Source organism: Musca autumnalis, unplaced genomic scaffold (assembly GCF_047663935.1).
Source record: "Musca autumnalis isolate F117 unplaced genomic scaffold, ASM4766393v1 scaffold_4, whole genome shotgun sequence".
Lineage (NCBI taxonomy): Eukaryota > Metazoa > Arthropoda > Insecta > Diptera > Muscidae > Musca > Musca autumnalis.
The window spans coordinates 117245006-117261956 of NW_027411977.1; the positions used below are offsets into that span (position 1 = coordinate 117245006).

General features: G+C 36.0%; 1 protein-coding gene across 2 annotated transcripts in view; it reads right to left on the reverse strand.

Annotated features, from left to right (window-relative positions):
- Nucleotides 1–10426: 10426 nt before the first annotated feature.
- The window catches only part of I-2 (protein phosphatase inhibitor-2), a 41334-nt gene continuing 34809 nt past the window's right edge, over nucleotides 10427–16951 (reverse strand). For both annotated transcript variants that reach the window (XM_073985652.1, XM_073985653.1), the window contains exon 5: nucleotides 10427–11527. In XM_073985652.1, coding sequence (XP_073841753.1) covers nucleotides 11259–11527 — 269 coding nt within the window. In that variant the 3' untranslated portion in view covers nucleotides 10427–11258. The remainder of the gene's footprint in view (nucleotides 11528–16951) is intronic.

The window sequence follows — 16951 nt, forward strand, 5'->3', positions numbered from 1 at the left end:
GCCTATCATTATCATTGTGATTTTCAACAAAAATAATTTAGAGTGTAGAAAGTGGATATCCTCTTTGATGTATCTTATTGTGCCGGGCCAACCCACCAGATAGATGGTGATTGGAATGGCTCTCAGGATAACATCCGTGCAAGTACTGCTGTACTGGAAGATTCTTTACCTCCTCATGTAGATGGCCCACTAAAGACATAAGGAAGCACCCTGTTGCTGTTCTCAGGCGGCATTCTGACAAGTTTAATGGGTCGATTATCGATAGCAATTATCGCTGAGTGGAGTTGCGAGTTGTCAAAATTACTTTAGGTATGGCAACCTTCGACTGAAGTTGCGAATCTCAGTTGACGAACCGGCTATTTTTCAGCTACCAGTTATTTTCAGTTGCAGTGAATATTTTCGAAGAAACAAAAAGTAAAATTTAAAGGAAAAAACATTTACTAAACAATTGTTGATTATTTGCATGATTAATTATTTTTGTGTATCAAAAATATGGTGAAAATAACAACAGTTTGAAATATTAATTGCTAAATTGAGTGCAAATCCAATGTGCACCTGGTTTCCATCATACAGCCGACTACACCAGGCAATTTCGTTTCTAAATAAAAATGCTTTTTTTGTCTTCTTTTTTACTTTGAAGTCATCCTTTAACGTTTCCACAATGCAAACTACGACATCCTTTGGTAATCGAAAATACGCCTTAAACCTGAAATAATTTACTGATTATACAGATCTTTCCAACATGAGCTTCAACTTACAGCACAGATGGCAATTCCAATGGATTCGACTTGTCCTTCAAATTTCTTCTAATAGATGTCATGTCCTGTACATTTTCTTAATGATCAACAAATAATTCCACTGAACTTATCACTTTAAAATAGTTTTTTTTTTTATCGAATTGTGCCTTTTGGATTTACGAGGGCAGTTCGGAAAGTTCTTAGCCTAGCACAAAAAGCGCGTTATAAACAGAAAAAAGTTAAGTGTTTTCGAAACTTCCATCTCTGTTATGAACACATGTTAAATTTTGTTTCGATCTGGCAACTCCTTCATATAGGAACAGGTGTTCAAAAAAGACCCATCCGCAATTTTTTTTACAATGGAAAAATTAGAAATGCGTGCTGTCATTAAGTATTTACATAAAAAAGGTTTATTGGGACAAGAAATTCATAATGATATGGTGAATGTGTTAGGTGAAAGTGCTCCTTCATATGCAACAGAAAAAAATTGGGTTGCAGAATTTAAACGTGGTCGTACAAGCATTGAAGATGAACCACTTAGTGGACGTCCAAAAACAGCAACAACAACAGAAATTGTAGCCAAAGTGCATGATATGGTATTAAATGATCGACGAATAAAAGTGCGTGAAATTGCTAATATCATGGGCATCTCAAATGATCGAGTCCATTTAATTTTGCATGAAGAACTACAGATGAAAAAGCTTTCTGCAAGATGGGTGCCGCATTTGTTAACAGTCGATCAAAAACGCATAAGAATGAACATTTCTCAAGCTTGCTTGGATCGTTTTAAGCGAAATAAAATGGATTTTAAGCGTCGTTTCATAACTGTTGATGAGACATGGATCCACCACTATACTCCAGAGACAAAAGAACAATCCAAACAATGGACTGAAGCTGGAGGAAGTGCCCCAAAGAAGGCAAAAACAATTCAATCGACTGGTAAGGTTATGGCAACGGTTTTTTGGGACTTCAAAGGTATTTGATTGAGGTATTGACTATCTGCAAAAGGGTAAAACAATAAATTCAGAGTACTATTGCAACCTTTTGGATCAATTAAATGTACAAATTCGAGAAAAACGTCCTGGCTTACAACACAAAAAAATAATTTTTCATCAAAACAACGCACCAGCGCACAAGAGTGTTTTAACAATGGCTAAAATCAACGAATTAAAGTACGAGTTGCTTGACCACCCACCTTATTCTCCTGATTTAGCTCCCAGTGACTTTTACTTGTTCACAAATCTAAAAAAATTCCTTTCTGGCAAGCGTTTTACCTCAAATGAAGATGCAATTACAGTTGTAAACCACTATTTTGAAGACCTTGAGGAAAACTATTTTTTCAGTTTTTCCTGGATAGCTGCTGCATGCGCGGAATTCTGCTACCTTTGACCACGACATTCAACTCTCTTCCAAACTGCTCCGTCTATGTGGTGAACAGAGTGGCCGTAGATTTAATGGCGGATATCTGCATATAAAGGTGGTAAGATCGGCCGTAAATTTAATGGCGGATATCTGCATATAAGAGAGAAGTCTCCCTTGACCCGTATGGGATGTTGTGGAAAAAAGTTTTTTTTTGTTTGTTTTTTATCTGCATATAAAGGTGGTAAGATCGGTTAAATAGCAGTTCAGTCTTTCACAGATGTCATCAGGGAAGGTAACTGACGCCAGGAACGTGCTATAATTCACATACGTTGCGATATCAATGCGGTCTGGAGGAACGGGATACAGGAAAGGTAGAGGTTAAACAGTTCCGGAGATATCACCCCACCTTGGGAACTCCCTGTTTCAATCTACGGGGTTTGGACTTCTTGTTCCTAAATTCCACGTAAGACTTGCGTCCACACATATAATTGATTATCCAACGTTTCAAGCTTTGCTAGAGGGTTGTCTGCTCAATGTCCTCAGCGTGGAGTGCCTGACAGTATCAAAGACTTTTGATAAGTCAAACGCTACCATCAGTGTTCTATCACAAGGCGTTCTCTAGTTGAGATCTATTGTCGTGCTGTGCTGCTTACGGAATCCATGCTGGTGATCGACAACTGGATAGCTATTTCAGAGGGTGTGGAGGACTAAGGCCTCAAGGGCCTTTGCTACGGGCGACAAAAGCGAAATCGGCCCGTAAGATCCTTATTGGCATCCTTGACTCGCTTCGGTAGCGGAACCACCCTGCCCATTTTCCATACTTCGGGAACAATGAGGGTGGTTAGTGACAAGTTGAAAACTTTAGTGAAATAATCCACTCCGGGCTCATACAGCTGATTCAGCATTACCATGGAGATTCCATCAGGGCCCAACGCTTTGGATGATTTAGCGTACCTGATGACATTCGCAACATCATCCATTGTAAACTGTGGTCTTATTTCGGTTATTCGACCGGCAGGTATATGGCAAGCGGCTGTGGCAGTGATGATGTTTCGGAACGTCCTTTCTGCTACCCGAACATCAGAAGGATTGGGTAGTTCTTTGAAGCGGTGATTGGTGAACTCTCTGAAACCTGACCAATCAGCTTTCTTATGAGCTGCTTATGGAGACAATTATTGGGAGATGGTATTATCCAAGGGAAATGACGGGTTGCCAGGTAACGTCATTTGTCAGACCTGGCGATGATTATGTCTGGCGAACTGTGACACTCTCCTCTAATTCTGGTAGGAGCGTCCTCATTGACCGAGCAGCCAGCGCTGTACACCTCTGGTCGTTTCCGAGGGCCGAATGCCACATCTCATGATGCGCATTAAAGTCCCCCAAGACCAGACGATTATGAAGCTTGTAATCTGAGATACAACTATTTCTCGGCGGAATGTATATGTTCAGCAACTCTATCTCGGCAGTTCCACACCTGAATGCTACCCCCATACATTCCATGTACGGGTCATTAGAGTCAGGCTCAAGCGAGACAAGTCTGTATTGAACAGAAAGCTAATCCCCACCTCCACATCTGGTGCGATCTTTCCTTAGCACGTTGTAACCATCACAACGCTGTAAACTGCAGTTGTTGTTGAGCGTGGTTTCCTGTACCGCCCACCACCAATAATATTCTTTAGACTCATGAAGTCCACTATTTCCTCGATCTTACCTCGGGGTCAATTGCAACTAAATTGCAAACAGGGTGCATTTTTCTGGGATTGGAACAACGGCTGGTGTTAAATTCTGCGTGTGCGGTTGCTGTTAGGGTGACTGCGGGGGAGTTTCATAATCCGACTACCACGACTCACTGGGAGCTGTGTTCACGCAGCATGCAGCAACATAGTCCCTGTCGTAGTCCCTCACGTGGACAAGTCCAGAGCAACCCCTTACATGCACCCATTCCTGACATCTTTTACATCTTATTGAAGGTTGGATATGGGTGAAGATGCGAATTTGACCAACCGAGCACAAATATATTGGTTTTCCTCCGTCGCGGTACGGACCAAAAGAATCCGGAGCAGGCATTCCGGAATATGCTGCTGCCAACATATTCAAAAAACGAAACAAATATATGTACACTGAGGTGGCAGCCGCTGCCGGAACACTGCTGTTGTGTGGTCCCGGGTCAATCCGGTACGAGAGTACCTGCTGCCGTTGGATTGATACAACCTAAATACTACCTAATTGTTCCATATAAAGGGGTATAAAAAGTTCGGCCAAGTCGAACTTTACGCCTATCTTGTTTATCTTCCTTACAGGTGAAAATGTGGTGTGGGAAGTTCTCTACCTTTAATGATTGTTAAAGGTAAATCTCACATACATCACCGAGAAAAGGTAAGTGTTCACTTTAGATGAAACAGGAACCAAGGTGTTGTGTATTTAAATTGAAAGTAAGCACGCGTTGATTAATGTTTAAATAATAATGCTTTATTTAATAAATAAGTAACAACAAAGATATAAAAGATTAACAATGGAGTCGAACGGTTTGATCTGTTTGATGGTTGAAATCGAAGTGAACAAGCTAATCATAACTAGTAGGCAAAATGGCAGTTACCAAAATGTAACGAATACTAATTAGTACAAAAGATACTTTGATTAAAGAGAGAATTTATAACATAGAAACAGAGTTGCCATGTGTATGAAATGTAATAATGAAATACACTACAGTCTCCCAGGCTTAAATAAGGACTTGGTCCGTCAGGAGAGCAGTAGGTTGTTTCCTTAGGCTTGAACTTCTTATACATCAGGTGCAGCAGAGAGGGACTGTTGACTGTAGTGATGACACGGCACTTTATTGAAAACTGGATATGATTTTGATGGCAGAAAAGAAAAATGTTGATGATGTTGATTTTGGGGAATTGATCATTTTGAATTGTTGCATTGATTGTGTGTGTGTGATTTTTTTTCCCAGGAATTCGCACTCTTTCTCCCAGGCTTAATTTGTGCACGTATTACGGTCCAAATCGATGCCAGAGAAATTTATATTCAGGTGTCGTATCCACGTACGACCTAGCACTGTGGAACTTTTTTAGTCTGTCTGGTTACTTTCCCAGCAAGAATTGTCCAGCAAGAACTTTCTCAGAGAGTAAGGGGTTTTTATTCTCTTTTGCTAGAAAATTGTAAAAAGTAATCAGACACCTTCCCAGCAAAAACCAGCAAGCAATCAGCTGACTTGCCAAAACAGAACAATTTGTCCGCCAACAAAGGAAGCAAACACGTTGTATTTTATTAAAAATAAAAAATAAAATGAAACAAAAAAGTATTTTTCCACTTTACAAATTTGTTCTCCATAAAACAATACAATTAGACTATGTTATTTCCACAATAAAATTGTTTTTAATGTTCACAAACATAAATCAACAAAAAACTAAAAACGGCTGATTGATTGTTTTCAGGAAGAAGAAGAGCTTGCAAGTGCTTGCTAGAAGAAATTTGTCCAGCAAGAATTTGCAAGCTCTCAGTGAAAGAACTGTCAAAATGTCTCTCTCGAATCGCTCTCTTTTGCTGGTTTTTTGTGTTAACAGACGACTTCCAGCAACAATTGGTACAAATTGTTACAAATTGTAGGGTAACCAGACACAGCTTTTGAATCTACAATATACAGTTTGTCAAGTAATTGTTTTCGAACCAAGAAAACTAACATTTTTCTGTATTAATTTATGAAAAATGACTGATAATTGGGATAAAAATGTCGCGTTTTTTGCAAAAAATAGTTGGTAGACTTATTAAAGACAAGATAGGATGTATAAATAAAAAATTGACCCACGTAGTCCAACAAAAAATAACGAAAGTCCATAACTACTTATAATTCAAGCTGTCAAATAAATGTTTTCGAAATTTAATGGAGGTTTCAAAATAACCCATATTTTTGGTAAATTCTTGAAAATCATGACATTTTATGAATGTTATTCTTAAGAAGGGTTAACTACTAACAAGTATCAACAATATTAGGCATAGAATATTCCTACTAGGAGGGTTGCCATATGGACCAAGGGAGTACCAGGTCATATTACATGTAAACATGGTTCTATAGGTCTTAAACCGGGAATATCTGAAAACTAAGGCATTTTATGATTTTTTTTAGTTCAAAAGGATGGACTGCCATCAAATACAATAAATATTACCTACAGAATAATTAGATCAGGGGGGTTGCCAGATCTACTAAAAGGTAACAGGTTATATAAACAGTAAACGAGGCCACATAGATCCATAACCAGGGCTTAAAATTAGTTTATTTAACTCAAATTGAATTAAGGGATAAGGGAATTCTCCAACATAAACCAAAATACAACATAAAATTACAAAAATCGCTTAGAAATGCATATATAAGATATAGTCAGTCTATGCTGATTTTTAATAGACCTCCGATTTCAACTGTTTATAGCGAGTTCAGAGGAATTCTCTAAGTTTTTTTGCTTCCATGCTAACACTGAAGCATTATTTACCCATCAACATAATTTTCCCCTTAAAAATGTACTACAGTAGTACTGCGGAATACGCGAATTACGTCCAATAGGTCGAAGTATGCATTTCTGAAAATTGTCGAAACCTTTACCCCATACATTTCTAAGCAATATTGGTCTCCTACTGCGATATTTCCGATTGTTTAGTGAAATGCCATTATCTCTTAATTAATTTTAAGTAAAAAAAACAAACTTCGGTGCCCTGTTTCGGGGCCCAGGTGGCCTCGTTCACTGTTTATATAACCTGGTACCTTTTTAGTCGATCTGGCAACCCTTCTGATCTAATTATGCTGTTTGTAATATGTATTGTATTTGATGGCAGTCCATTCTCGTGAACTAAAAAACTTATAAAACGCCTTAGTTTTCAGATATTCCCGGTTTAAGACCTATAGGACCCTGTTTACATATAATATGACCTGGTACTCCCTTGGTCCATATGGTAACCCTCCTAGTAGAGATATTCTATGCCTAATATTGTTGATACTTGTTAGTAGTTAACCCTTTTTAAGAATAACATTCATAAAATGTCATGATTTTCAAGAATTTACCAAAAATATGGGATATTTCGGAACTTCACTACATTTCGAAAACATTTATTTGACAACTTGCATTATATGTAGTTATTGGTTTTCGTTACTTTTTGTTGGACTACGTGGGTTAATTTTTTATTTGTTCGTCCTATCTTGTCTTGAATAAGTCGAACAACTATTTTTTGCAAAAAACCCGGCATTTTTATCACAATTATCAGTAATTTTTCATTAATTAATACAGAAAAATGTTAGTTTTCTTGGTTCGAAAACAATTACTTGACAAACTGTACATTTGTTCGATTGATGTTTTGTTTTTGTATATCACTCGCACGTCCACAACACCCACAGTAGAGCTGGCAGAAAATCGATGGCACTATCGATAATATCGATTGTTATTTAAAAATTCAATATCGATAGATAGTTTTGCCTATCGATATTATCGGAATAAAAAATCCTAACCAGAAATCCATTGAAATAAATAGAAATTTCGCTGCTTTTCGGTTATGTTTGTGTAAGAAAGTAAGTCCGTAGTCACACGTACACATTTTTCGGTAAAATAAAATTTATTTTTTACATTTTTTACAAAATAAAAGCAGTTGTTTATTCTCCTTTACATTTCTGTGAACTACTTTTGCATAATTTCAAGAAAATCATTGACATTTCCTCCATTTTCATCTCCAAATTAATGGCGATGACAACTTAACGATAATATCGATAGCAATCGATATTTTAAAACATTATATCGAAAATATCTAATGTTGGGAATATCGATGGTTTGCCAGCTCTAACCCACAGGCACAATCACTTCTCCGGTGTATGACCGAAATGTAATTTCCGGTTTTCGTATTTGATTGTTCACATTTAATTTTTTAAATTGATATTTCGATATTAACGTGTGGCTCGCACCCGAATCCACCTCGAAAATTTGATTTTTGTCTTCTATTTGCACTTTTGCATAAAATTTGTCTGCATCTATTGACGTTTCTTTTCTGTTTTTGTTTTGGTCGATATCGATAATTTTGTTGATACCAAAACAGTCATCGATGGGGTATGTTCCGTGAATTGAATTAGAATCATTTTGAGAGAACAGCTGGTTGCACTCATCGATCGATTGGGTATGTTCATTGATTGTTAATTTGTTTTGATTCATTTTCGCTTGAATGCATACCTTTTGAACATGTCCGCTTCTTCCACAATATTGACATTTTAATGTTTGCTTCTTTACCTTGCACTCACTTGCTATGTGGTTTGATTGTCCGCAGCGCACACACATACCATCCAAACCCAATTCGCTGTAATTGATTCTTGTTGTTTGGCGGTTTTGACTACGGCTTCGATTTTTGTTTTGGCGGTATTGATGAATTTGATGTATTGATGTTGATGTATTGTGAGAAATGATATTGCTGTCAATTTTTGCCGCTTCGAGTGTTGTTGCTTTTTGAACTATTTGTGTGAAAGTCAGTTCTGGTGTTTGTAATATGCCATTTAGATATGACACCATTAGCCGGATTTAGCGCATTATCAGGTTTTATTTGCTAAATCCAGCTAAAATCTACCAGATTTCCCATACAAAAATAAATCCTCCTATTGAGTGGATTTGTTTTAAATCTGGCATAAATCCTCGTATACAACTCTGTTTTTTGCAACATGTTGCTAGAAAAAACAAAAAGTTGCAAGCTGGAACAAGAAACAAGGTAGATGCATCGGTGAATTGCTACACTAAAAATAATTTAAAATGTAAAAATTTGTAAACAAGGCGGAAAAATTAAATTTATTTTGATGTACAAAGTTAATTTTAATCAACCAAGACTAATATTTATGATGTCTAAACGATAAAATAATTCGTTTATTTATTTTAGATGGGCAAACTGCGATAAAATAATTCTTTATTTGCTTTTTTTGTTAGCATTAGTAGCACAATGTGCTAACATTTTAAGTATTAAACAATAAATTTGTAATTTGTCGTATGTTTTTTAGACGAATTCAATTTACAAAAAAAATCTTTTGACGTTTCAAATTCTTTCAGATGGGCTGATGCATCTACCTTGGTAATTGTGCTATGAACAGAAATCAGCTGACTGCCATTTAAATCCTCCAAAATGTATATCTAAATGCAATGAGATTTGTACTGGATTTATTAAATCCAGTCGAGGATTTATGGCTAGTCTAAATGAGCTATAATAGTTGCTCTCGTATGTGAGCATCTCTCAACCCTCTTATAAATTGAGAGCGTAAAAATATCTCGGCCACTGACTTTTTGCACTCACACACAAACATACATGCACTGGCTCGTTCTTGTAAAACTGCAACGAAATCTGAGATATTTTGGTCTTCATTTTGAATTTCGCACAGAAACTTATGCTGTTCAACCAAAATATTCTTTTTGGGGCAAAAATGAGAATTTAGAATTTGAATTATTTCCTCGTACTTTAACTCGGTAATCTTCCTTGGTGCAGCTAGTGTGGTTAGGGTTGAATATACCGGAGAACCGATGTACTGCAACAAAAGCTTTGCACTGGTAGCCTTGTCGTCAAACACCCCTTTTAGCTGCAAGTGAAGCTCCAAGCGTTCCTTGTAGGTTTTGAAACTTTCCCTTTTTGGGTCGAAGGCATCGAAATTTGTGATGATTTGAACACTGTTTGTTGTGGAAGTAGAAGCTGCTTGCTGGTTTTGCATGGCTGTTGCCATTGTTGTAATGGCTTCCAACAGTTTCGCCAATTGAGTTTGATCCATTTTAGGTTATGGATTTTGTTGATGTTGAAAATAGATTTTTTGCACAAAATCTTATTGAAAACTCTTTGAACTTGAGTTTATCCTCGTCGCCAAATTCTTTGTTGTGTATTTAAATTGAAAGTAAGCACGCGTTGATTAATGTTTAAATAATAATGCTTTATTTAATAAATAAGTAACAACAAAGATATAAAAGATTAACAATGGAGTCGAACGGTTTGATCTGTTTGATGGTTGAAATCGAAGTGAACAAGCTAATCATAACTAGTAGGCAAAATGGCAGTTACCAAAATGTAACGAATACTAATTAGTACAAAAGATACTTTGATTAAAGAGAGAATTTATAACATAGAAACAGAGTTGCCATGTGTATGAAATGTAATAATGAAATACACTACACAAGGTAAATATTGGAATTTGTCCTATGACAGCTGATCAAGACCGCCCAAAGTTACACCTATTTCAAATTTATTTATATTTTTATGAGTACATAAAAAACACTTTAATTAAAAATACAGTTATTTCTGATGAAACGGCATAAATAAAACACTTGAGATAATCGTTGTTTTTTAAAGTTGTTTTATTAATAACTTATAATTTATGCAAATCTCGTGTTAATTTCATAGTTTAATTAGTTATGTTTTTTATTATTTTTACTTCCAAAATAACTTCAAACACAGAAATATGCAATAAAATAAATAATCATTGCAAATTGGCAAAATATTATTATTTCCTCTTCTTTGTTTAAAAAAAATCAGTCAATAATACAAGAGTTGCTTTGCTTGTTGTTTATATTCCAATTTTATCTAAATTAAAGTGTGTTTTTCTTCTATTCTTGGTTTGTCGTGTGGCTCGGAAGCATAACGATTTGAGAAATACATATTAGTTAAATATAGTATAAAGGAACCAAAACAATTAACAATTTTTTTGTTACAAAAAACATTTTGTGTAAAATAAAATGAAATTAATTTCAATGTGGCACTTAAGATGTGTACTTATTTCAATATTTTGCATAAATGAATCTGATTTGATCGACTGACGTCTGCGGTGGTTGTATACATGAATTTGGAAAAGTAAATGCAAAAAAACTTGAAAATTTGATTGTTCATAAAATGATTTTGTCCAATAAAATAACGACTATGTTTGCTATTTTTTCGTTTTGCATTGAACTTACGAAATCTTTATATGACATATTGATGATATATGCATGATTTTACATGCACTAATATTACCTCTTCACTCGTTATGGATTACATTGCGATTAACGATTTTAATACAATTAAAACCATGGTGCTAAATATATTGTTAATGTTCATAAAATTGTTATGTTGTTGTTTAGCGTTTTATGTTTTCTTTTTTATATTATACATTTACATAAAGATCATAAATTGGGTTTAATGACCCATTGACACAGAGTGATCTACATCCATTTTCCTTGACTCTGGTGTTGTTGATTTCTTTTGGTTATTTGTTAATTGATCTCCAGATTGAGGGCTTCGTGTTTCACCGGTTGCGGATTTATCACCATCTGTTATTTTTGTGTCATCCTCTCCATCGTCGTCGTCTTCGTCATCCTCTTCTTCGATGAGCTTACGGGCCAATTTAACAGCTTCAAATTCTTTGTAGTGCTCCTTGCGGCGTCGTTCGAATTCTAGACGACGAACTGAAAGTATGTAAAGAAAATAAAAGATTGTAAATTGTTATTAATACAAATTTTTATTTATATTTTAATCAAAGTAAATAGTAGAAACTTAGTTTACAGTGTTTATTTAACAATTTATACATTAGTTTTGTTCCATCATTACGTGTCTGAATCTAACAGTTTTAACATTTCTTACCATTTTAAACCGGAAAGCATTTCTTTATCCCAAAAAGTGGCAAAACTGGAAGCAATTTTTCAGAGAGGGAGAGAGAGAAAGAGAGAGAGAGCGAGCAAAAGTGGATTTCTTTCAACCTCTTTATGCTAGACAAATTTTGTCGGGTAAAAACGGTACCATTCTATGGGTGCTATAAGAAGACAACTTTCTGGTCGAAAGCTATATTCACTTAACGAAGAATAAATACACATTTCAAAAAATCTCCAATCTTCAAAACTAGCGGTAAGTACCAAATTTCAGTTAATCCGGTTTGAAGATCTGGCTAAAACATTAAAAATACCCAAAATCGGAAAGTACCGTTCTATGGGGGCTATATGAAGGCATTGGCCTATATCGACAAACTTCATGTGGGAAGTTTTATACCCCCAACACGGTGCTCTTGAAACAAATTTAAATGGAAGGTGCTTACACCTGGGAAGTTTTTGCAGATTCTGAAACTACAATGTTCATAGATGAGAAAAATCAAAAACCAAAAAAAAAATCGCCGGAGCGCTTTTTAAATAAATCTCGATTCAAGTTGACATTTTTAGGGGTTGTTTAGGTTTTTGCGATTTTGTTTGCAAACCGCAAGTCCTATCAAAATAGGAATAAAGAAAATGTTGTAGCTATCAAAATTCTCTACAAGAGTGACCTTTATGATATTTTCGTAGGCTTTACCGTTTTTGAGATATAGAAGTTCCAATTTGGACAATTCAAATTCTATTCAATTCTGTATCGTCCCCTTATAAAACAATGTCATGACTGCAATTTCCCAACTCAAACTTATATATCTAAAAAAAAATGGTACAACCTAGGAAAAATTACATAAGCCAGTCTGTAGAGAATTTCACAGCTATAAGATTTTCTCAGGTCCCTTATTGATAAGACTTGCCGCATTCAAGCAAAATCGCGAAACCCTAACAAAAAAACTAAAAATGTAACCTGAGCATATTTATCTCAAAAATGGTACAACCTGGAAACAAATCATAAGCATCATTCCTCTAGAGAATTTTCACTGCTACATTTTCTTTAGTCCCATTCCGATAGGTCTTGCGGTTTCCAAGCAAAATCGTGAAAACCTAAAAAGCACCTAAAAATGTGAATTTTGACCGCGATTTATTGAAAAATCCCTACAGCATTTTTGTCTTGTTTTGAAATTTTTTTCATCTACGAACATTGCTGTTTCAGAATTCACAAAAACGTCCCCTGTGTAAGAGTTTTTCATTAAAAGTTAGTTAAGGCGCACCCTTCATGATATTGTTTTATAAAGGGGCGATACAGTCAGTGCATTGTCCCAATTTGAACTTCTATATCTCAAAAACGGTAAAACCTACGAGAATAACATAAAGGTCACTTTTGTAAAGAATTTTCATAGCTACAAGATTTGCTTTCGTCCAATTTCGATAAGACTTGCAAAATTGTGAAAACCTAAAAACCCTTAAAAATGTCAACTTGAATCGCGATTTATTTAAAAAGCGCTCCGGCGATGTTTTTTGTTTTTTGATTTTTCTCATCTATGAACATTGTAGTTTCAGAATGCGCAAAAACTTCCCAGGTGTAAGCACCTTCCATTTAAATTTGTTTCAAGAGCACCGTGCCAACGAAGACTAAATACCAAATTTCAGACATTTCGGTGGGATATTAAGGCCACAATCTTGAAAATACTGAAAATCGAGAGGCATCGTTCTATGGAGGGCTATATGAAGGCTTGGATCTAAACCGACAAATTTCAGGTGGAATGTTTTGTACACCCAACAACAACTAAATACCAAAATTTAGCCATTTCGGTTGTTGTTGTTCCAGCAACTTCTACATGTATGTCTTCATTATACCCTACAACACCTTGTGATAAAGGGTATTATGTCTTTGTGCATTAGTTTGTAACATGCAAACGAAAACGAGATAGACCAATAGTTCCTTTTAGGGATATACATAGAATCACTTTCTGAGTCGATTTACGCATGTCCGTCTGTCTGTCCATGTATTTTTGTAAACAAAGTACATGTCGCATTTATTGTGCGATTCGCATGTAAATTGGGGAAGATAGTTTTTTGGCCAAAGGACTACCGCAATTTATTTTGGTAAAAATCGGTTCAGATTTGGATAAAGCCCCCATATATATCTTCCCCCGATTTAAGGCATTTGGTGCATGAAACATGCTATATATGTCCGATTTCAATGAAATTTGGAATGTGCAACGTATTTAGTCTAGAAATAAGTGTGCCAAATTATATAGAAATCGGTTCAGATTTGGATATAGCCCCCATATATATTTTCGCCCGATTTAAGGAATTTGGTGCACGAAACACGCTATATATGTATGTCCGATTTCAATTAAATTTGGAATGTGCAACGTATTTAGTCTAGAAATAAGTGTGACAAATTATATAGAAATCGATCCAGATTTGGATATAGCTCTCATATATATTTTAGGCAGATTTGAGGTATTTGATGCACGAAACACGCTATATTTGTCCGATTTCAATAAAATTTGGAATTTGTGACGGTGGCTAGTCTAGAAACAACTGTGGCAAATCATATCGAAATCGGTTCAGATTTGGATATAGCTCCCATATATTTTTTCGACCGATTTGAGGTATTTGAAGCACGAAACCCGCTTTATATGTCCAATTTTGATGAAATTTGGACTATGTGACGGAATTTGGTCTACAAATAAATGTGAAAAATTATATCAAAATCTGTTCTGATTTGGATTTAGCTCCCATATATATTTTACATATTCACAGTGGTGTAGGGTATTATATAGTCGGCCCCGTCTGACTTTGAACCTTTCCTTACTGGTTTTATTGATTCGGCTCTGTTTCCAGTTCAGAAAGGTGGTATCCTGAATAGGATTAGTCCAAAGTGAAAGTTGAGTCAGGTTAGTCGGATTGGCTGGGCAGTTAAAAAGGTGCTGTGTAGTATGCAGACCGGTGCCGCATGCTGGGCAGATATTCTGCGTGCCATCAATCTTGGCCCAATAAGAATTGAGGCGGCTGCACCAACCAGATATTAGTTGTGTTAACACGACTCTTGTTTGCCTTGGCACCTGTTGCTCTTCCGCTGCCACGGGTGGTGGATGATCTTCGAGGACTATAGGCATCTAGAGCCTCTGCGACCGCATCAGTGTGAATATCTCTCAAACCTGCCTGATATTAACGTCGATCTATGGGTTCCCTTTTTCGATGGGGAATTAAGGTTACAACCTTTAAAATAACGAAAATCAGGAGGTTCCGTTCTAGGGTAGCTATACGAAGGCGTGGTCCTTTACCAACAAATTTCATGTGGAAACGAAGACCAAATGCCAAATTTCAGCCTTTTTGGTGGGATATTGAGACCACTACCTTCAAAATGCCAAAAATCGTAAGTTACCATTCTATGACGGCTTTATCAAAACGTGGATCGATATTGACCTTTTTCAATACCACACATTCTAGGGGTAATAGAATCATCTAGGCAAAAATATAAAGTTTTATCTTAAAAATTGCAAACTGTATCTTGATTTCAACATACAGACGGACATGTTTATAGTGACTTAGAATTTTATGCTGATCAAGAATATATATACTTTATAGGGTATCCGATGAATATTTCGATGTGTTACAAACGGAATGACAAATATAATTACACCCTCCATATTATTGGGGAGGGCATAAAGCGGATTTAAGCCAGGCAAATCTACCATTAACCGTTCTCAAACAGCACAGTGTCCTCACTTCTAAACAGTACTCCAGAACACAGCAGCATAAATACCCCGCGACAACAACTACAACAGAGTCCACATAATGTTCATATACAACCACAAGACCACAGATACTGCTTTCAACACCAGCAGCCATCACATCATCGAATTGGTGGTACCCACTCCTTAAAGATCTAGCAATAAAGGTTGTCAGAGAAGACAGGCAGCGCAATCATGGTGGTGAACTGCCGTTTATCCGGCAAATCATGAATAAAAATTGCGTGCGGAATTTGTTCTCTTTCAATTTCAATTTATTTTCAATTGTTAATGCCCTTTTTCGACCTTAGACTGTAGACTACATTTTATTTTGAAATAACAAATTGTATGACTTAAATATAGTAGCTTAAAAATATTAAGGACAGGATGCTAAACACTACGAATTTCAGGATTTCACATCAATCCGTTCACCAAATTCAAAATTGTACCAAATTTAGTACCATTTCGTACACATAAGTACGATTTTCCAACTTACAACCATACCCCGATCCTACACTCCAACAGTAATCTTACTTCCAAAATTCACGATTTCAAGTCTCTCTGCGTTCACCCAAATACAAACTGTACCGAATTTAGTACCATTTAGCACAATTCGTGCACATAAGCACAGATGTCCAAAACTGCTTATATATCTCAATCTTACACACCAACAGAATTCATAATTCCAAATTACAAGATTCCAGCTCTATCCAATCGCCCAAATCCAAGTCGTACCAAATTTAGTACCATTTAGTACTTTTCGTAAACATGTGTACACATTTCCAAAACCACCTCCTTATATCAACTCTACTTCCCAACTTTGATTCAAATTTCAATTGTCAAGCTTTTAGCTTTATCCGTTCACATTATACCAAATTTAGTACATTTTAGTACACACTTCGTACACTTATGGGTCGAATTTCCAAAAACACGTTGGTACATCTTTCTAACTCTCCATCAGTGACCCTTATTCCAAATTTCACAATTGTAGCTCTACCGGTTCGCCTAATACAAATGTTACCATATTTAGTACCTTTTAGTACTTTTTGTACCCTTCCAGTTCGAATTTCAAAAAATCCAGCTTTATCTGACACCTTCGGACCAAGAGTAACACTCACCCAAAATTTCAAGTTGGCCAAAATCAACTTATAATACCCTCCCCACATAGTGGTGTTGGGTATAAACCTGCCTGGTCAACGATTTTCTTTGTTCAAAATCCGTGTTTTGGAGATGTCTCAATCGGGGTGGATCGGAGGGCTTCGACAACTGGTTTGAGCGCATGTCAATGTTTATAAATCAAGCTGGAGAACACTTTGAAAAATAATAAACCTATTTTTGCAGATATTCCCGTTTACATTATTAGACTAGAAATTTATATTGTAGTCCTCGTACCCACTGACATTTTTTAAATATTGATAATGTCGATAAAAAGACTGTGCAACATTTTCAAGGTAATTATAAGCAAACAACTCCTACTGCCATATTTTCCATATTTGGACATTTTATGGCCTCA